This window comes from Macaca nemestrina, chromosome 11 (assembly GCF_043159975.1).
Source record: "Macaca nemestrina isolate mMacNem1 chromosome 11, mMacNem.hap1, whole genome shotgun sequence".
Taxonomy (NCBI): Eukaryota; Metazoa; Chordata; class Mammalia; order Primates; family Cercopithecidae; genus Macaca; species Macaca nemestrina.
Window position 1 is genome coordinate 3,676,877 of NC_092135.1, and position 21,771 is coordinate 3,698,647.

General features: G+C 46.7%; 1 protein-coding gene across 1 annotated transcript in view; it reads left to right on the top strand.

Moving 5' to 3' along the window:
• Positions 1–7,579: 7,579 nt before the first annotated feature.
• Positions 7,580–21,771, top strand: part of LOC105492430 (cytochrome P450 family 27 subfamily C member 1) — a 31,522-nt gene continuing 17,330 nt past the window's right edge. The window contains exons 1-3 of the mRNA XM_071072496.1: positions 7,580–7,972; positions 20,475–20,665; positions 21,158–21,303. Coding sequence (XP_070928597.1) covers positions 7,676–7,972; positions 20,475–20,665; positions 21,158–21,303 — 634 coding nt within the window. The 5' untranslated portion in view covers positions 7,580–7,675. The remainder of the gene's footprint in view (positions 7,973–20,474; positions 20,666–21,157; positions 21,304–21,771) is intronic.

Here is a 21,771-nt window from a genome sequence, read left to right on the forward strand (position 1 = left end):
TGTAAATTATAAGTATTGCACACAAATCAGGTATTGGTATTGCCATTGATCATGTGTTTTCAAATAGGGAATATAAGTATCAGAATTTAAATGACATATCCAAGAAAAGAATCCCAAGATGAAACCCCATCCTACAGCGTCTCAAGTCAAAGAGTTGACACTCTCAAGACAGAATTAAAATCAAGCCTTGAATGAATGATTTTAGGTAATTTAGAAGCCATAATTATAAGAAAACTACAAATTATTTAATCTACAAAAGCCTCTGTGCACTATTTGTTACAAGGGAATTCATTTTTTTTTAACACAAAAGTCCGTTGCTCCATGAAGTGCCCGTGTCCTGTGCGTGCACCTTGTGTGAAGCATCAGGGTCCACCTGGAATGGGGGGCTAGCCAGTGGGAGCTCCTCAGGACAGGGGCCAGGCCACAGCTCCTGCCGCTCCGGGCTGCACCTGCACGATGACAGAAGGAGGCACTAGGCCTTGGAAAAGTCTGCACCACAACTGCTGTGGTCTGAATGTTTGTGTCCCCCAAATGTAATTGGTTAAAATCCTAACTCCCAAGATGATGGTATGAGGAGGTGGGTCCTTTAGGAGGTGATTAGGTCATGAGGGTGGCGCCCTCATGAGTAGGATTAGTGCCCTTATTAAAAAGGCTCAGAAAGCTCACTTGCCCTCCCACCATGTGAGGACACAGTGAGAAGACAGCTGTCTGCAGCCTGGAAGGGAGCACGCACCAGAACGCAACCATGCCGGTACCGTTCTCAGATGCGCAGCCTCCAGACCCGGGATAAATAGATGTCTGCTGTGTACAAGTCACCTAATCTATATTACAACGGCTCAGACAGACTAAGAAGAGTCTTTTTTCAGTGGACAGTGAGATCATGAATCAGTTTAACCCCTGGGAAGTAATTTGGCTAAAGTTAAAGTCATGCTTTACCATTGCAGAACAAGTTTCCATTCGGCAAAGTGTTTTGTGGTTTATTTCTCTTGGTACTGGGGACTGGATTTCTTTATTTTGGTGACTCAAACAGAAATTTACTCTTAAACGTGTTTGAGTGTCACTAGGTTCCTGCTCTGCATTGGCTTGGGGAATCCAGCCATGAGTCAGACGCCACCCCAGCCCTCAAGATGTTTACGGCTGTCCCCTCTGGCTGGAAACATGTTATGTAAACAAGGGAAGCCTGGGAAAGAGTTAAAGGGTGACAGACCTATCACAGACAAGAGCCTGGGCTGGGCTTGCCAGGCACCCTGCCAATGTCAACAGGGAGGAAATAGGCTGGAAAAGGGCAATTTAGTGAGGCTGTCCCAGAACTGAATCTGAATCTGCAAGATTGAGGACCACGCCCTGAGCCATCAAGCTAAATGCCACTTTGGAGAGAGAGAGACAGAGAATGAATGTGCTGATTCACAAAACTGAAAGTTACAGAGCGGGTGGTAGATCTCCTCTAGGCACAGCTGGATGGCAGGCGTCTCCCATGAGGGTGTCAGAGGTTTCTCGATCAGGTGGTCTCTGGACAGATAGCTGCCTGCAGTCCCAAGCTTCCAGGGGCCTTCAGATTGCACTCCACAAACAAGAGCATGTCTGCACTGATTGCTCTAGCAGAAGTCCCATGGAGGACTCTGCTCCCAACAATGCCCCCAACCCCTGGGTCAGGGGCCACGGGCAGCCAGCCCCATCCAAACCCCTGGGACTGCCTAGCATTGCTAGGGAATGTGGGAGGAAGGCTTTCCAAATAAAGGTGAGTGAGCAAACCTCCACTCTTCCCTTGCGGCCTTTGCTGATGCACACCTTCCTTTCAGAATTCACCAGTGTCTCATTCTCGGTTATCTGTCCCATCATAGCATCTCAGAAACAGTGAGTGCCGTGCAGCACCGCCCCTACTCAGCGCCCACTCCAAATTCTCCTCACTTACATGCAAAGCAGGTATAGTGAAAGGCATAAAAACCCTGGAAGCAGATTTGGGTTCAAGTATTAACTTTGCTCCTAACTTAACTCTTTTGGGAACGTCTCTTTAACTTGCTTCTTCATTGGTGAAGGAGGATAATGTGCCCAGGTCATAGGGTAGCTGTGAGGACCAAATGGATTCCCAGATGCCCAGGATAGTGCCTGATACTCAACAGATGATTAAAATGTAAACCAATATTTCATAAAGCTGGTCAATGACAATGATAGTTTTTCATCATGAAAAGTTAGCGCTTTTTGGCAGTGAAAAAACTGCTAAGTCTTTGCTGGCTGACAAATCCCACTGGAAAATGCCCACAGCCTTCGTAGGAAGAAATGTTAATTTTCTGCCTCCAGTGACCAGGATTATCATGGCTTCAGAAGCAACACCCGAGTCACAGAGAAGATGATCTGAGATCTCCCGGTTCTGTCTCCTGGTATAACTTTGTTTTGTTTTCTTTCCGTTCTGCCTTTTTATTGATGACTCTGGGGAAGCAACAAGATCATACTACTAAGTCTTTTTCCTTTTTACCCATTAATTCTTAAGTGGAAGCCAGTCAGCGGCATGGAATTGGAGCACAGGAAGCTGGTGTGGGTGAGAGAATTTCATGCAGACGGCAGGGAAGCTGGGAAGATCATCCCTGTCCCACTGTGACCAGCAGGTCTGGGTTTCAGAATTCAGAGGCTTGCTTCCTAGAACGTCTTGTACAGCAGCTCCCTTTTCTGAGCTCCAGTTTGACTATCCCTGTTCTCTTCCAGGAATATATACTCTGCATTACTCTCTGCTTACCTAACAGCCTGGACATCTCTGTTGCGCATGCTAGAGAGTTATCCGTGGTCATCTGGATTGGAGTTCTGGGAGGTGTTACAGACGTCTCTCCGTTTTACTTCCACAGACGGTCATTTATTGTGTATAGAGTTTATTTACCTTTTCGAGGGCAACCCATTTTCCTATTTTGCTGTTGTCGTTGGCTATTGTTGGCCGTGGTTGGGAGAAGCTCGTTGCTTCTCTATTACTGCTAACAAGCTGGTTTTCTTGCAGGAACACACCTGTACAAATCTCCTGGTTGAAGGTCAGACAGGGACAAGTGGCGCCCTCTGGTCAGAATCTCACTTCTGTTTTTCTTGCTCACCGGAAGGGAAAGGAACAAATAAATGGACAGTGTTTTCCTATTTTGGAAAAGTAGTTTTTCAGTTATTTTTGACTTATATTTAAGATTTCTTTTTTTTTTTTTTTTTTTTTTGAGACGGAGTCTCGCGCTGTGTCACCCAGGCTGGAGTGCAGTGGCGCGATCGGCTCACTGCAAGCTCCGCCTCCCGCGTTCACGCCAATTCTCCTGCCTCAGCCTCGGAGTAGCTGGGACTACAGGCGCCCGCCACCACGCCCGGCTAGTTTTTTGTTTTTTTAGTAGAGACGGGGTTTCACCATGTTAGCCAGGATGGTCTCGATCTCCTGACCTCGTGATCCACCCGCCTCGGCCTCCCAAAGTGCTGGGATTACAGGCTTGAGCCACCGCGCCCGGCCATATTTAAGATTTCTTATAACATTCGATCCTTCATTCCCCCCATATTGAATCCCTCACAACTATGACAATCATTTACTTTTATTGTTTATTTTATTATTTTTTTATTATTACTTTTATTATTATTTATTTTTATTATAAAGGCAATATTTTTATAGAAAACTCAGAAACCAGCGTAACATTATGTATACATGTTAGAGTGAAAGAAATTCTTCCAATCAGGATTATTTATTCTATTTCTACGTTCATATATGTTTTCCACTAATAATAATTACCTACAAAACAGTAATAAGAAAGCAGCATACTGCTCTATTGCCGAGTTTCAGACTGATCACTTATACCAATGCACTGAGACTCCAAAATAGCCTTTGGCTTAAAGGATTATAAACCCTTCTACCATAAAGACACATGCGCACATATATTTATTGCAGTACTATTTACAATAGCAAAGACTTGGGACCAACCCAAATACCCATCAATGATAGACGTGGTGGATAAAGAAAATGTGACACTTACACATCATGGAATACAATGCAGCCATAAAAAAGAATGAGTTCATGTCCTTTGCAGGGACATGGATAATGCTGGACACTATCATTCTCAGCAAACTAACACAGGAACAGAAAACTAAACACTGCATGTTCTCACTCATAAGTGGGAGTTAAACAATGAGATCACATGGACACAGGAAGGGGAGCATCACACACCGGGGCCTGTTGGGGGTTGGGGGGCAAGTGGAGTGAGAGCATTAGGACAAATACCTAATGCATTGGAGGCTTAAAACCTAGATGATGGGTTGATGGGTGCGGCAAACAACCATGGCACATGTATACCTACGTAACAAACCTGCACATTCTGCACATGTATCTCGGAACTTAAAGTATAATAAAAAAAAAAAAAAGATTTTCGCTTAATATCATTAGAACTCGAGGCAAATTTCAAGAACTGATATATTTGCTTATTTATTTAATTATGGAAACTAGCTTTAGATATCAGCAGAGATGATATCCTAAGACACAGGGGAGTGGGGGAGCTGCAGGGAGCTCCAGAATGTGTGTTTAAATCTTCCCCCTGTCTTTCTCTGTATTCTTCCTTCTCTTCTTCCTTCCTTTCTTTACTGCAGTCTTTTCCTTAATTAGCCTTCATAGAGAGCCAGCTGCCTTTAAAATCTATATTTATCTATATTGAACAGCTTAATATATGATTGTTTAACAACCTAAAATCATTGTTTATCTATATTGAATAGTTTCACGTCCAGAATGGACTGAATTGACTTCTACATACGTGGTCCTTTAATGATTTCTTAAGGACCAGTAGCCCTCTGCAAAACTTTAAAAGACTCTCCTAGAGCAAGGCGATTGTGCCCGTCTTCAGCCTCTGCTGGCTAGCCGCCTGGCCACCCACTTCTGCCTTCTAAACGGGCCCTTTCTCAATCCCTGCCTGAATGCTACTTCCTTCAGGAGGCCTTTCTTTTGCACTGCTCCATCCTACTCCATAAGTAGATGGGATCGCTTCTTGTCACAAATTCCAATCATATTCAGTACTTGTTTTGTGACACTTAAGAGTAATCTGGCTTGTATTTGTGTACCTGTTTTATTCTTCAAATAGGTTATGGCCTCCTAAAGGCGGGTTCAAGGTCTTACTCTGAGTACTTTGCAGCTATCATGCCTTATAAGTAAGAGTTGCAAGGGCCCGGCGCGGTGGCTCACCGCTGTAGTCCCAACACTTTGAGAGGTCAAGGCAGGCAGATCATGAGGTCAGGAGATCGAGAGCATCCTGGCTAACACGGTAAAACCCCGTCTCTACTAAAAATACAAAAAATTAGCCGGACGTGGTGGCGGCGCCTGTAGTCCCAGCTACTCGGGAGGCTGAGGCAGGAGAATGGCCTGAACCCAGGAGGCGGAGCTTGCAGTGAGCCAAGATTGCTCCGCTGTACTCCCGCCTGAGCAACAGAGCCAGACTCCATCTCAAAATAAATAAATAAATAAATAAGAATTGCTGAGTACTTATTAATCAAATTATTTTCTTTTTTTTAGAGACAGGGTCTTGCTCTGTTGCCCAGGCTGGAGTGCAGTGGCATGATAATGGCTCACTGAAGTCTTGACTTTCTGGGCTCAAGCAATCCTCCTGCCTCAGCCTCCCGAGTAGCTGGGACTATAGGCACACACCACCACACCCAGCTAATTTTTTTTTTTTTTTTTTTTTGTAGTATCCAGGTCTTGCTATGTTGCCCAGGCTGGTCTTGAACTCCTGGGCTGAAGCAATCCTCCTGCTGTGGCCTCCAAAATTGTTGGGATTACAGGCATGAGCCACAGCACCTGGTGTTATTAATCAAATTCTGTAAGTTGAGTAACTATAGCCTTCTTTGCTTCACTTACATGATACTTCAATTATTCAAATGCAATGTAGATTTTACAGAGTTGTAAAGGTATAAACTACTCATTAAAAATAAAATATTTGGCTGAGTGCGGTGGCCTGCGCCTGTAATGCCATTTCCTTAGGGGGAAGATCGCTTGAGCCCAGGAGTTCAAGGGCAGCCTGGGCAACATAGTGAGACCCAGTGTCTAAAAAAATAAAATAAAATATTTTTTATCTGAGCATGGTGGCACGTGTCGGTACTCCCAGCTCCTTGGGAGGCTGAGGTTGGAGACGGCTTGACCCTAGGAACTGGAAGGTGTAGTGCCCAGTGATAGTGCCTGTGTATAGCCACTGCACTCCAGCCTGGGCAGCACAGCCAGACCCCTCTCTGCTCTTTTTTATTTTTATTTTTATTTTTTTGGTGGTGGTGGTGGTGTTCTTGAGACAGAGTCTTGCTGTCACCCAGGCTGGAGTGCAATGGCGAGATCAGCTCACTGCAACCTCCACTTCCTGTGGTTCAAACGATTCTCCTGCCTCAGCCTCACGAATAGCTGGGATTACAGGCGCGTGCCCCCATGCCTGGCTAATTTTTTATATTTTTAGTAGAGATGGGGTTTCACCATCTTGGCCAGGCTGGTCTCGAACTCCGGACCTCAGGTGATCCGCCCACCGAGGCTTCTCAAAGTCTGGGATTACAGGCGTGAGCCACCGCCCCGGTCTCCCTCTTTGCTCTTAAAAAAAAAAAAAAAAAAAAAAAAAAATGCTGGCCCGGCGTCTGTAATCCCAGCTACTCGGGAGGCTGAGGTAAGAGAATCACTAGAACCCTGGGGGCGGAGGTTGCTGAGCCGAGATCGCGCCATGGGCGACAGAGTGAGACTCTGTCTCAAAAAAAAAGAGCTTAGTAACAATACTTTGTAAACTTAAACTTAAAAAAAATCTTATTTTTTAAGTTTAGATACATGAGTACAAACTGTATGAAATCTTCAAATAATGTTAACTCAGTGAGCAGTTTACTGACTAGGAAAAAGTTCCCTTCCTTGAAACCACATGGCACCCCTCTGGCCTTTCCCATGCTCTGTCCCTCCCTGTGCGGGCCACTTCTTTGTGCGCGAGGCACTGGGCTCTGAATCTAGGATGACGGACTCCTCTCCTCTCCTCGGCATGGAGGTGGCTTCTCTTCTCCAAGCCTTGTGCAACAGGACCCGTCCTTGTGAGGGACCAGACAAACGCCCCATGCTCAAAGTCGCTCACCCTCACCTAGTCCTCACTGCTTCCCATGGTGTGCGGAATAAAAGCGATGAGCCCAGGGAGAGCCATCGTAAACGACCGTGATTGTCTTTATGAAAGCTTGTGGCAAGATAATAATGTGGTCATTTTACAACGGTAGGAACTACGTGCAAAATCGTCTCACGTTTGTTCCCCCCTTTGAACGCTGAGTTACAATGATTTAAGTTGAAACCATAAAGAACTGCTTCTAAAATGCCAAAAAGACCAAAGATTTATTTAGGATACCTTCAGTAGTCATTTCGAAGGACGGTAATAATTTAAAAAACCCCGGTAGGCTTTTCTTTCTTTGGCCATGGTTGGAAGTGGGGTTGACCTTAAAACTTGGTGGTTTCAAGCAACGCTGAAGTGTGAATTAATATGATGTGAAGAAATAATAATAGCCTCATTCTCTTGCAGTCTAATCACAGCCTTTTCCCCAGCCCCAGGGGACGGAGCCTTTAATAAGGGTCTGTGTAAACTGATGCCCAGGCAGCAGGAGTGCGGAGAAGCATTGCTCCGACAAGTTAAGACGCAGGAAACAGCAACCCAAAGGGCAGCCCCCGAAACAGAGTTGCTCAAACAAGCCGATGCAGACGAGCGCCATGGCCCTGCTGGCGCGGATCCTGAGAGCCGGGCTGCGGCCGGCGCCCGAGCGGGGTGGGCTCCTGGGTGGCGCGGCCCCGCGGCGGCCCCAACCCGCAGGCGCACGGCTCCCGGCTGGGGCGCGGGCCGAGGACAAAGGCGCGGGGCGGCCGGGGGCGCCGCCGGCTGGGGGCCGGGCCGAGGGTCCCCGGAGCCTCGCCGCCATGCCGGGGCCGCGGACCCTCGCCAACCTGGCGGAGTTCTTCTACAGGGACGGCTTCAGCCGCATCCACGAGATCCAGGTAGCGCTCGCCGCCCGGGAGGGAGCCAGCCGGGGCTGCTGCCCAGAGGGCTGACGGCGCGGGCGGGAGGGCGCCAGGGAGGGGAGCCGGGTGAGGGAGTCCCAGGGAGGGGCGGCGGGCAGGGCTCCCCGGGCACGGGGCGCCGCGGTGGGTGGGGGGAACTGGACTGGGGTTGTCCGGTTAAGGCTCGCAGGAAGGGGCGCTGAGGAGAGGACGCCGGGAAGGCGATCCGGGGTGGAGGAGGCAGGAACCGGGAGCGGGGCGGGGGCGTTGGGGAGGGGTCTCCGAGACGGGGACCCCGGAGAGGGGCAGCAGGCAGAGGGAGCTCAGGAACTGGGCCAGAAAGGAACGGCTGGGAAGAGGCAGCGGGAATGGGTGTCTCGGGAGGTGGCGGCCGGGAGGGGTCCCCTGGAGGGGCCCCAGCAGGGATCCCTAGGGAGGAGGTTGCGGGGAGGGGAGTCAGGGATGGGGTTTCGGCGAGTGGTAGCCCGAGAGGCGGCGGGCAGTGTCTCCAGGGACGGGTCCCGGGGAGGGACCCAGGCCGGGGTTGCCTGGTTGGGGAACCTGGGGAGGGGGCGCCGCGGAGGGAAACCAGGAATGGGACTGCGGGGAGGGTACCAGAGCTGAGGACCCGGAGCGGGAGACTTGGGGAGGGGCAGCGGGCGCCTGTTGGACGCCGCCGGGGCCGGGGAGTGGAGCGCGGGCGGGACCCCCGGAGCCGGGGCGGAGGAGGCTGCGGCCCGGGGCCGGCCCGCGGGGAGCGCTGGGCTCTGCGGAGCTCGGTGTCCTTCGGTAGCCGAGACTGTGTTGTATTCATTTCTAGTCCTTTTTGTGTTTTGTGAAGGCGGGGGGAGAGGGGACGGAGCTCGGGGTTCCGTAGACTCTAAGCCGGAGTTGGGGTCGACACCTGGAGTTCGCGCCGGGACGGGAGGCAGGGACGCGGGAAGAACCCAGGGGTCCCAGCCACCCGCCCGGGCGTTCGGGCCGGCGAATTCCGCGCGCTTCCCACCCGGAGCCTGAGTGCTGCCCTTCCCACGCCCACCTCCGTTGCGCCCTTCGTGGCGGGGGCAGGGAACCCGAGTCGCGGCGGCGCCCTCCGATGCCTTTGCCCATCACCCGCCTCCCCGGGTGCCCGGCCCAGCACTCGCTGTTATTTCTGGGATGGGGGCTTTTGGCGTCTTCCGAGAACGCCCCCTTCTGCTCCCACCCAGCCCTGTCCTTCTGCCCAGAGTTCGTTTCAGTCATTCCTTCGTTCCATCAGCCATTCAGTCAATGAACGTGATGGAGAGGCCCCACACCTCATTAACGGAAAAACCGACGCGCGTGGAGCAATTTTAGTTCTGCCAGGAATTAAAATTTAATTTAATTTTTTTTTTTTTTTTTTTTTTTTTTGAGACGGAGTCTCGCTCTGTCACCCAGGCTGGAGTGCAGTGGCCGGATCTCAGCTCACTGCAAGCTCCGCCTCCCGGGTTCACGCCATTCTCCTGCCTCAGCCTCCCGAGTAGCTGGGACTACAGGCGCCCGCCCCCTCGCCCGGCTAAGTTTTTGTATTTTTAGTAGAGACGGGGTTTCACTGTGTTACCCAGGATGGTCTCGATCTCCTGACCTCGTGATCCGCCCGTCTCGGCCTCCCAAAGTGCTGGGATTACAGGCTTGAGCCACCGCGCCCGGCCAATTTAATTTAATTTTAATGCCGGGAAGTCCCAATCGTCCCTCCTCAAGTCCGCCACACCAACCCTACACAATTCCAAACCCCCGCCCCCACCCCAATGCTTAGAGGGCTCAAAAATGATCTTCTATGTAGAATCTGATAAGATATCAGGATGGCAACTTTCAAATACAGTAAAAAGTGTTTTCTTATTTGCTGTTGATGGGTTCAGTACAACCTACTTTCTGAAGTGTAATTTAATTTTTCTTTTATCCACCCTTACTGCCATCTGCTTTTATCCTCACACCTCACCCAGAGTTTGTTCGATGGGCACAGGTTTCTTTGAGAGGGACCCTGTTAAAGCCTGTACCCAGTCAGGATGTGTGGCAGTTCAGATGGGTATTTTCCATTCACCCGCCCTGCCGCCAGCCCTCACCCTGAGCTCAGCCCCTCCTGCCCGCTGCTCAGACAGCTTCCTTCACCACACCCAGGGCCCTGGGGCACAGAGCAGAGAGTCACAACTGACTCACTTGGTGCCTTCTCACCACTCGCAGACAGGACCTGGAGATTAAAGGAAATAAAGGAAAAGTTCTTTTCCTTTACTCTCCAAGTGGCACTACCCCAACCCTCTAATAGGGTACTTGTGGGAACTCTCACCTTCTGGCCGCCCCTCTGAGGAATCCCAATTTCGAACACATGGTTCTAGAAAAACCCTCTCTTCCCGCTCTCCAGATTGCTCATTGTTCTGTGACCCATCACATCCAGTTCACTTGCGCTCCCCTTGCAATCATAGAATGTTAGCTAAACAAGGGCTCTTAGAATTCACCTATATAGCTCACCTCTCATTTTACAGACGGAAAAACCTGGGTGGTTACCTAAGCGACTTGCCTAAGGTCAGGCAGCTGGTGATTGGCAGAGTAGAAATCATAATCTGGGTCGCTAGATGCTGTTTAGGGTGTGGTAGAGCGGCAGGATGGCTGATACCAGGAGTGCTGCCCTCCAATACTGGCCCTCTGCAGCCACCTGTGGAGCCTTGGGCTAGTCACTTATTCTCTCTGCACCTCAGTTTTCTCACCTGTAAAGGAGATTAGCAATCCCCATTCCTCTCGTGGGTTATGATAAGGTCAAATAAGCTTAGTGTTATGAAACTGTAATAATAACATGTAATAACCATCAGTATTTCTAGAATTCTTTTCATGTGCCAGGCACAGTTTCAAGTCTTACGTGAAACTTATTTCTCCATTTTTTGGGTGAAGAAACTGAGGCATAGTGGGACCTAACTTCTAAAGGTTATTCAGGTAGTAAACTGTGAGCCCAGATTCAAACTCCAGAATCTGTGCTCTTAACATCCAAGCAAACTCTAAGTACTGTGCCCACCAGTACTAGTACCATGACCCACCACCAGAAAGTGATGAAAACTGTATCATTTCTACCTCCAGTTCGCTTGTGCTGATTGTCCCCAATTCAGTAGCTGGATTTGCTTGAGGTGTGGCCCATTTCCCAGTAGTTCTTGTTACCAGTCATTCCTTCAGTGGGCCCCTTTAGAGACCTGAACTCTTTGGGGGTCACTTATTTATTAGGCAGAAGTGACCCCTTGAAGATGGACTCATTCCAGTTTAGTCTGAGTGTCTTCATTTTCAGGTCTGCAGAAGGAGTGAGTAAAAGAGTAGAGAAATGACAGTGCTCCTGGCCTGCTGTTTCTGAGATTGAGAGTTGGAGTGGTAAGAAAAAAAATACAAAAAACTAGCCGGGCAAGGTGGCAGGCGCCTGTAGTCCCAGCTACTTGGGAGGCGGAGGCAGGAGAATGGTGTGAACCCGGGAGGCGGAGCTTGCAGTGAGCTGAGATCCGGCCATGCGCTCCAGCCTGGGCGACAGAGCGAGACTCCGTCTCAAAAAAGAAAAGAAAAGAAAAGAAAACTGGGCTGATAGCCAAGAGAGTCTTAGTAACTTTCCCCAGCCCAGCCCTGTCTGTGTTATGCTGAGCCATGTTAGAGGGTCATTGCTTTGTGTTTTAATTGAATAATTTAGTCCATTTACATTTATTACGATTTCTTTTTATGGAGGGGGTAACAGCTTTCTTAAGATATAATTAACAAATCATATAATTCATTCATTTAAAGTGTGCAAAAATCACCACAGTCAACTTGTAGAACATTTTCACGACCTCAAAAAGAAATCCCATATCCATCAGCTATCACCCCCAACTCTCCTATTCCCCCTGCTTTAGGCAACCATCAAGCTACTTTCTGTATCTATAGAGTGGTTTATTCTGGACATGTCATATAAATGGAATCATGTAATATGTGATATTTTATGGGTGGTTTCTTTCACTTTAAACATTTCAGTATAATGTTTTTAAGGTTAACCCATGTTGTAGCATGTATCAGTACCTCATTCTTTTTATGGACAAATAATTTTGCAGTGTATGACTGTACCACATTTTACTTATCCATTCGTCAGTTCATAGACATTTGGATTGTTTCCACCTTTTAGCCATAATGAATAATGCTGCTATGAACTCTTGTGTGTAAGGTTTTGTGTAGACATGTGTTTTCATTTCTCTTGGATATGTATCTAGGAGTGGAACTGTTGGGTCAAATAGTAATTCTACATTTAACCTTTTGAAGAACTGCCAGACTGTTTTCCAGAGTGTCTGCACCATTTTACATCCCCACCAGTATTGTAAGAGGATTCTGATTTTTCTACATCCCTGTCAACATTTGTTATTACTTGTCCTTTTGATTACGGCCATTCTAGTGTGTGTGAAGTGCTATCTCTCCCTGATGACTAATGATGTTGAGCATATTTTCATGTGCTTATTTACCATTTGTATATCTTCTTTGGAGATATGTCCATTGAAATCCTTTGCCCAGTTTTTAATTGCATTCTTTTCTCTCTCCTTCCTTCCTTCTTTCCTCCCTCCCTTCCTTCCTTCCTCTACTGGTTTGTAAGTTTTTATATATTCTAGGTACAAGTCGCTTATCAGATATGTGCTCTGCAAATATTTTCTCCATCCGAAGGCTTGTTTTTGCTTTCTTTTTTAAAATTTTATTTTTAGTTTTTAATGAGACAGGGTCTTGCTATGTGGCACAGGCTGGGCTCAAGCAATCCACCTGCCTTGGCCTCCTAGAGTGCTAGGATTACATACATGAGCCATCGTGCTTGGCCTTGTTTTCACTTTCTTAATAGTGTTCTTTGAAGCATAAAAGTTTTAAATTTTGATGAAGTCCAGTTATCAATTTTTTTCTTTTGTTACTAGTACTTTATCTTAAGACATTATGCCAAACCCAAGGTCATGAAGATTTACCCTTATGTTTTCTTCTAAGAGTCTATAGTTTTAGCATTTACATTTAGATCTTTGAGATAATTTTTTATATGGTATGAGAAAAAGGTATAAATTGATTCTTTGCTTGTGGCTATTCAGTTGTCCCTGTGCCATTTGTTTAAGAGACTATTAAATCCTTTTCCTATTGAATTATCTTGGTACTTTTGATGAAAATCAGTTGACCATAGGTATTTGGGTCTTAATTCTAAGCCAATGATTATGCCATTACTGCACTGTCTTGGTTACTGTAGCTTTGTACTAAGTCTTTTTTTTCTTTATTTCCTCTAAAAAAAAACCAAAACGAAACAAAGGATACATGTGCAGAAAGTGCAGGTTTGTTACATAGGTGTACACGCACCATGGTGGTTTGCTGCACCAGGTTTGTTACATAGGTGTACACGCACCATGGGTGGTTTGACCCATCTAAGTTTCCTCCCCTCAACCCCCACCCCAACAGGCCCTGGTGTGTGTTATTCCCCTCTCTGTATTCTTGTGTTCTCAATATTCACTCCCACTTATGAGTAAGAACATGCAGTGTTTGGTTTTCTGTTCCTGTGTTAGTTTGCTGAGGATGATGGCTTCCAGCTTCATCCATGTCCCTGCAAAGGACATGATCTCATTCTTTTTTATGGCTACATAGCTTTCCATGGTGTATAGGTGCCACATTTTCTTTATCCAGTCTGTCATTGATGGGCATTTGGGTTGGTTCCATATCTTTGCTATTGTAAATAGTGCTGCTGTAAAAATATGTGTGCATGTGTTTTTATAGTAGAATGATTTATATTCCTTTGGGTATATATCCAGTAATGGGATTGCTGGGTCAAATGGTGTTTCTGGTTCTAGATCCTTGAGGAATTGCCATACTGTCTTCCACAATGGTTGAACTAATTTACATTCCCAACAACAGTGTAAAAGTGTTTCAGTTTCTCCACAGCCTTGCCAGCATCTATTCCTGACTTTTTAATAATCACCATTCTGACTGGTGTGAGATGGTATCTCATTGTGGTTTTGATTTGCATTTCTCTGATGATCAGTGATGTTGAGCTTTTTTTCATATGTTTGTTGGGTACATAAACGTCTTCTTTTGAGTAGTGTTTGTTCATATCCTTTGCCCACTTTTTGATGGGACTGTTTGTTTCCTTCCTGTAAATTTGTTCAATTTCCTTGTAAATTCCAGCTATTAGACCTTTGTCAGATGGGTAGATTGCAAAAATCTTCTCCCATTCTGTAGGTTGCCTGTTCACTCTGATGATAGTTTTTTTTCTTTTTTTCTGTGCAGGAGTTCTTTAATTAGATTCCAGTTGTCATTTTGGCTTTTGTTGCAATTGCTTTTGGTGTATTTGTCATGAAATCTTTGCCGATGCCTATGTGTGAATGGTATTGCCTAGGTTTTCTTCTAGGGTTTTTATGGTTTGGTGTTTTATACTTGAGTCTTTAATTCATCTTGAGTTAATTTTTGTATAAGGTGTAGGGAAGGGGTCCAGTTTCAGTTTTGTGCATATGGTTAGCCGGTTTTCCCAGCACCATATACTAAATAGGGGTTCCTTTTCCCATTGCTTGTTTTCATCAGGTTTGTCAAAGAGCAGATGGTTGTAGACGTGTGGTGTTATTTCTGAGGTCTCTGTTCTGCTCCATTGGTCTATATGTCTGTTTTGGTGCCAGTACTATGCTGTTTTGGTTACTGTAGCCTTGTAGTATAGTTTAAAGTCAGGTATCATGATGCTTCCAGCGTTGTTCTTTTTGCTTAGGATTGTCTTGGCTATATGGGGTCTTCGATTCCATATGAAATTTAAAGAATTTTTTTCTAATTCTGTGAAATTTAAATAATTTTTTTCTAATTCTGTGAAGAATGTCAGTGGTGGTTTGATGGGAATAGCATTGAATCTATAAATTACTTTAGGCAGTATGGCCATTTTCACGATATGGATTCTTCCTCTCCATAAGGATAGAATGTTTTTCCATTTGTTTGTGTCCTCTCTTATTTTCTTTCTTTTTTTTTTTTTTTTTTTGAGACGGAGTCTCGCTCTGTCGCCCGGGCTGGAGTGCAGTGGTACGATCTCAGCTCACTGCAAGCTCCGCCTCCAGGGCTTACGCCATTCTCCTGCCTCAGCCTCCCGAGTAGCTGGGACCACAGGCGCCCGCCACCTCGCCCGGCTAGTTTTTTGTATTTTTTAGTAGAGACGGGGTTTCACCGTGTTCGCCAGGATGGTCTCGATCTCCTGACCTCGTGATCTGCCTGTCTCGGCCTCCCAAAGTGCTGGGATTACAGGCTTGAGCCACCGCGCCCGGCCCTCTCTCATTTTCTTGAGCAGTGATTTGTGGTTCTCCCTGAAGAGGTCCTTCACATTCCTTGTTAGTTGTATTCCTAGATATTTTATTCTCTTTGTAGTGATTGTGAATGGGAGTTCATTCATGATTTGGCTCTCTGCTTGCCTATTGTTGGTGTAAAGGAATGCTTGTGATTTTTGCACATTGATTTTATATACTGAGACTTTGCTGAAGTTGCTTATCAGCTCAAGAAGTTTTTGGGCTGAGATGATGGGGTTTTCTAAATATACAATAATGTCATGTGCAAACAGAGATAACTTGATTTCCTCTCTTCCTATTTGAATACCCTTTATTTCTTTCTCTTGTCTGATTGCCCTGGTCAGAACTTCCAATACTATGTTGAATAGGAGTGGTAAGAAAGGGCATCCTTGTCTTGAACCAGTTTTCAGAGGGAATGCTTCCAGCTTTTGTCCATTCAATATGATGTTGTCTGTGGGTTTATCATAAGTAGCTCTTCTTATATTGAGATATGTTCCATCAGTACCTAGTTTATTGAGATTTTTTAATGTGAAGGGATGTTGAATTTTATCAAAGGCCTTTTCCGCATCTATTGAGATAATTATGTAATTTTTGTCCTTGGTTCTGTTTACGTGATGGATTACGTTTATTGATTTGTGTATGTTGAACCAGCCTTGCATCCCAGGGATGAAGCTGACTTGATCGTGGTGGATAAGATTTTTGATGTGCTGCTGAATTCGGTTTGCCAGTATTTTACTGAAGACTTTTGCGTCGATGTTCATCAGGGATATTGGCCTGAAGTTTTCTTTTTTTGCTGTGTCTCTTCCTGGTTTTGGTATCAAGATGATTCTGGCTTCATAAAATGAGTTAGGGAGGAGTCCCTCCTTTTCAATTGTTTGGAATAGTTTCAGAAGGAACGGTACCAGCTCATCTTTGTATTTCTGGTAAAATTTAGCTGTGAATCCATCTAGTCCTGGGCTTTTTTTGGTTGGTAGACTATTAATTAATGCCTCAATGTCAGAGCTTGCTATTGGTCTATTCAGGTATTAAATTTCTTCCTGGTTTAGTCTTGGTAGGGTGTATGCATCCAGGAACTTACCATTTCTTCTAGATTTTCTAGTTTATTTGCATAGAGGTGTTTATAGTATTCTCTGATGGTAGTTTGTGTTTCTGTGGGGTCAGTGGTGATACCCCCTTTATCATTTTTTTATTGTGTCTATTTGATTCTTCTCTCTTTCCTTCTTTATTAGTCTAGCTAGTAGTCTATTTTGTTAATTTTTTCCAAAAACCGGTTCCTAGAGTCATTGATTTTTTTGGAGGGTAGTTCATGTCTCTATGTCCTTCAATTTTTCTCTGATCTTAGTTATTTCTTGTCTTCTGCTAGCTTTTGGATTAGTTAGCTCTCGCCTCTTTAGCTCTTTTAATTGTGATGTTAGGGTGTCAATTTGAGGTCTTTCTAGCTTTTTGATTTGGGCATTTAGTGCTATAAATTTCCCTCTTAACACTGCTTTAGCTGTGTCCCAGGTATTCTGGTACGTTGTCTCTTTGTTCTCATTGGTTTCAAAGAGCTTCTTGATTCTGCCTTAATTTCATTATTTACTTAGGAGTCATTCAGGAGCAGGTTGTTCAATTTCCATGAAATCGTGTGCTTTTGAGTGAGTTTCTTAATCCTGAGATCGAATTTCATTGCATTGTGGTCAGAGTGTTATGATTTCAGTTCTTTTGCACTTGCTGAGGAGTTTATGTGGTACCCATCTTCTGAAGCGTACTTCCGTCAGTTCGTCCATCTGATCCTCCATCTAGTTCTATGCTCTTGATGGAGAGACATTGTGATTATTTGGAGGAGAAGAGGCACTGAGGTCTTTTGGGTTTTCAGCATTTTTTTGTTGATTCTTTCTTATCTCCGTGAGTTTGTCTAGTTTCAGTCTTGAGGCTGCTGACCCTTGGATGGGGGTTTTGTGGGGGCCTTTTTGCTGTTGTTGTTATCGATGCTGTTGTTGTCGCTTTCTGTTTGTTTTTCTTTCAATAGTCAGGTCCCTCTTCTGTAGGGCGGCTGCAGTTTGCAGGGGGTTCGCTTCAGGCCCTATTCATCTGATTCGCTCCTGTGCCTGGAGATACCACTCAAGGAGGCTGGAGTGCAGCAATGATGGGTGTCTGTTCCTTCTTCTGGGACCTCTGACCTCAAGGGGTACCAACCTGATGCCAGTAGGATTGCTCCTGTATAGGGTGTCTGACAATCCCTATTGGAGGTTCTCACCTAGTTGGATGGCATGGGGAGCAGGACCCATTTAATGAAGCACTTTGTCCCTTAGTGGAGAGGGTGTGTTTTGCTGGGGGGAAACCCACTAGTCTGGGCTGCCTGGATTCCTCAGAACTACCTGGAGAAGAGGATAAAGCTGCTGGTCCACAGAGACTGTGGCCACCCCTTCCCCCAGGGGCTCAGGCCCAGGGAGATCAGGGTTCTGTCCCTGAGCCTTTGGCTGGAATTGTTGGAGATCCTGTTGGGAATTCCCCACCACTGAGGAGAAGGATGGATCAGGGTTAGACTTGAAGAGGCACTCTAGCTGCCGACTGCCACAGCTGGTGTGTTGAGCTGTGGGGATAAGTCTTGGGACCAAGCCATTCAACCTCCCTGGCTCCAGCAAAGGAAAAGTGCAGCCTGGAGCTATAGAAATGGGCACCACCCTTCCCCAACCCAGGGAACTTAGGCTGTTAGGCAGTTGTGAGTCCCAGTGCAGGCTGCTGCCCCTCCCCCAAGGAGCTCAAATGGCTTAGACAGCAGGCAGCTGCAGCTAGTGCTGGTCGCCCCTCCCCTCGGGAGTTCAGTAGGCTTAAGTGGATTCCAGCTGAGAGGCTGTAGGAATCTGTGCATACCAGGGTTGGGACGCTTGGCCCCGGTGGCATGGGTTCGAGAGTGGGATCTTCAGATCTGTGGGTTGCACAGTTCTGTGGAAAAAGCACAGTTTCCCCAGCTGGGTAGCCTGGTCACTCACCACTTCCCTTGGCTGTGGGGAGGGGGTTCCCTTCCCGTGTGGATCTCAGGTGGGCCACCGCACTACTGTTCTTCCTTCTCTCCGTGGATTATGCCAGCCTTCTAGTCAATTTTGATGAGAGAGCTTGGATACCCTGGCTACCAGTGAAGGATTCACATGCTTATTAAGGTTTTTTTTTAGGAGCCTCTGAGCATCACTGCTTCTAGTTGGCCATCTTGGCCCCTCTCCCATAGTACTAAGTCTTGAAACAGGAAAATGGGGGTCCACCAGCTTTTTTCTTTTTTCAAGATTGTTTAGGCTATTCTGGGTCTGTTGCATTTTCATATGAATTTCAGAATCAGCTTATCAGTTTCTACAAATAAATTTTGCACTGGAATTATGACAGGGATTGCTCTGAATCTATGTACACTTTGAGGTGTATTTTTATTTCAACAGTATTAAGTCTTCCAATCCATGAACATGGGATGTCTTGCCATTTGTTTCATGTCTTGCCATTTGTTTCATGTCTTGCCATTTCTTTCAGACTTCTTTAAACAATGTTTTGTAGATTTCTTTAAATAATGTGTAGATTTCTTTAAATAATGTTTTGTAGATTTCTTTAGATAGTGTTTTGTAGTTTTCAGAGTATAGGTTTTACACTTCTGTTAAATTTATTTCTAAGAATTTTATTTATTTATTTATTTATTGTGACAGTCTTGCTCTGTCACCCAGGCCCTAGTGCGGTGGTACAATCTTCACTCACTGCAACCTCCACCTCCCGAGCTCACATGATCCTCCCACCTCAGCCTCCTGAGCAGTTGGGACTACAGGCTCACACTGCTGTCTCACTAATTTTTGTATATATATGGTTTTTTTTTGAGATAGAGTTTTGCTCTTGTCACCCAGGGTGGAGTGCAATGGTGTGGTCTTGTGGCTCACTGCAACCTCTGCCTCCTGGGTTCAAGTGATTCTACTGCCTCAGCCTCCCGAGTAGCTGGGATTACAGGCACACACCACGATGCCTGGCTAATTTTCGTATTTTTTGTAGAGATGGGGTTTCACCATGTTAGCTAAGCTGGTCTCAAACTCTTGACCTCAGGTGATCCACTGGTCTTGGCCTCCCAAAGTGCTGAGAGTACAGGCATGAGCCTCCGCACCCAGCCATGTATTTTTTTTACAGACAGAATTTTGCCATGTTGCCCAACCTGATCTCGAACTCCTATGCTCAAGCAATCCACCCACCTAAGCCTCCCAAAAGTGCTGGGATTACAGACAGGCATGAGCCACTGCAGCTGGTCAAGTACTTTATTCTTTCTGATGCTATTGTAAATTGAATTGCTTTTTAAATTTCATTTTGGATTGTTCACTGCTAGTGCACAGAAATGCAATTGATTTTTGTATATTGATTTTGTGTCCTATTGAACTTGTTTATTAGTTCTAGTAGTTTTTTAGTAGGTTCCTTAGGATTTTCTATATGTGAGATCATGTCTTCTGCCAATAGAGATAGCCCGAGTTCTTCCTTTCCAATCCAGGTGACTTTCCCTTCATTTTCTTGCTGGGAGTCGGTTTAGAGGCTCGTTAGAGATTGTCCACAGAGGGCTTCCTCTGCACAGTTGGCTTGGTACTGCTTAGGTAGAGCTGTTGGGCCCATGGGAAGGTGCTGGCAGACAGGGCCCTGTTTGCTCTGGACATTTATCTTTTATAATCACATTTCTGTCTTGTTGCTTCACACAGCTAAGGTAGTTTTAAAAACATTTCCCTAAAGAATAAGAAAACTTCCATGATCATGCCTGTAATCCCAGGACTTTGGGAGGCTGAGGTAGGAGGATCACTTGAGGCCAAGAGTTCGAGACCAGCCTGGCAACATTGAGAGATCCCTGGTCTCTACAAAAAATAAAAAATTAGCTGGGCGTGGAGGTGTGCACCTGCAGTCCTAGCTACTTGGGAGGCCAAGGTGGGAGGATCGCCAGGGCCCAGGAGTTGGAGGCTGCAGTGAGCTATGTTCATGCCACTGCACTCCAGCCTGGGCAACAGAGCAAGACCATGTCTCTAAAAACAAACAAAACAAACAAAAACAACAAAAAAGAGATGGTTGTGTGAAAACATGTTTATCTCAGCAATATGTAAGTTACTGCTCTGATTCAGTTCTGTATTAGACAGCACTTCCCTCTGCCCCAATTTTCTGCTCCTGTAGCACACAAGGATGTTTCTGTTAAAGGTATGTCATACCTATGTATTTTTTCCTTTTTCGATTTCTCCATGGTATTGCAGCAGAAGCACACACAGGAATATGGAAAAATCTTCAAGTCTCACTTTGGTCCTCAGTTTGTAGTATCTATTGCAGACCGCGATATGGTGGCTCAGGTGCTCCGGGCGGAGGGCGCTGCGCCCCAGAGAGCCAACATGGAATCCTGGCGGGAGTACCGAGACTTGCGGGGCAGAGCCACCGGGCTCATCTCGGCGTGAGTATGTGCGCCCGGGCTGAGCCAGGGGCTGGAGGGAGAGCTCAGGGGGAGGCCCCCTCTTCCAAAGCTGGTTCCTAAAATCCAGCTCTTAGAAAAGCACAGAACCCCCCCTACCATGGGTTGATATCTGACAGCCTGCTTGTGTGATCTCGCAGACGCAGGAGCCCTGCTGGGTTTTCTCGCTCCTCCTCCGTGCCAAGTTGTCCCGTCAGGAGCCAGGAGGGGAAAAGCTGGCTCGGTGGTGGGCAGAGCTCTTCGGAGGCAGTGCTTTGTGGTGTCCGTTCAGTGATAACCCAGGCAGACAAAGCTCACAGCGCCCTTGCCTGTGCACGAGGGAAGGAGGTGGTCAGCCACTATTTCAGGAAAATCCCTTTGAGGGGGAGCTCAGAACCTCCAAACTTGGTCGCCACGTGGTGATTTTCCTGTCTCTCAGCAGACTGTGATTATTCATTTTGAACCAGCGTCACTAACACCTCTGTGCCTTCCCAGAGATCATGGCCCGCGGCCAGGCAGGGAGGCCCAGGTGCAGATGCCCCGGTCCAAATCCCCGTGGAGTGGGGCTCCCGTTTGCAGCTCTTTTCATATCTATGTCCTTATACACAAATTGGGGAGAAATACAGCCCCCAATTTCTCAAGTAAGATAAGTAAGAATCGTGACCGGATGTCACCAGGGTCCCTCAATTTCCATCCTGAGGGGATAATTAAACAGCTCCTCCTGGATGTTCAGGCCTAGAGGGAGGGGCCCGAAGGCTGAGGCAGAATCTCTCTGCTGTCTGCCCCGTTAGCTGCGGGCCCAGGAGCCTGTGTGGGTGCCCGGACCCCTCTTCGGCTGAGATGGAGTGAGGCGGTGCTGGTGACCTCAGCACGGTGGACAGCAAAGGAAGGGCAGTGCCCAGGCCCAGGAGCCTGGCTGGCTTAGCTTGGGTCCCCCAAAGCCCATCTGGAGGCCAGGCTTTGAGTGCAAGCCGTCTCCTTGGGAATGGGAAGCGGGGCACGGGTGGGAGGGAAGCCATGCAGAGGTGTGGAGGTGTGGGTGACGCTTGTGGGTACTTGAGGCTCAGTTCTGTCACCACCCTCTGAGAAACTGCAGAACCCTCCTGAGA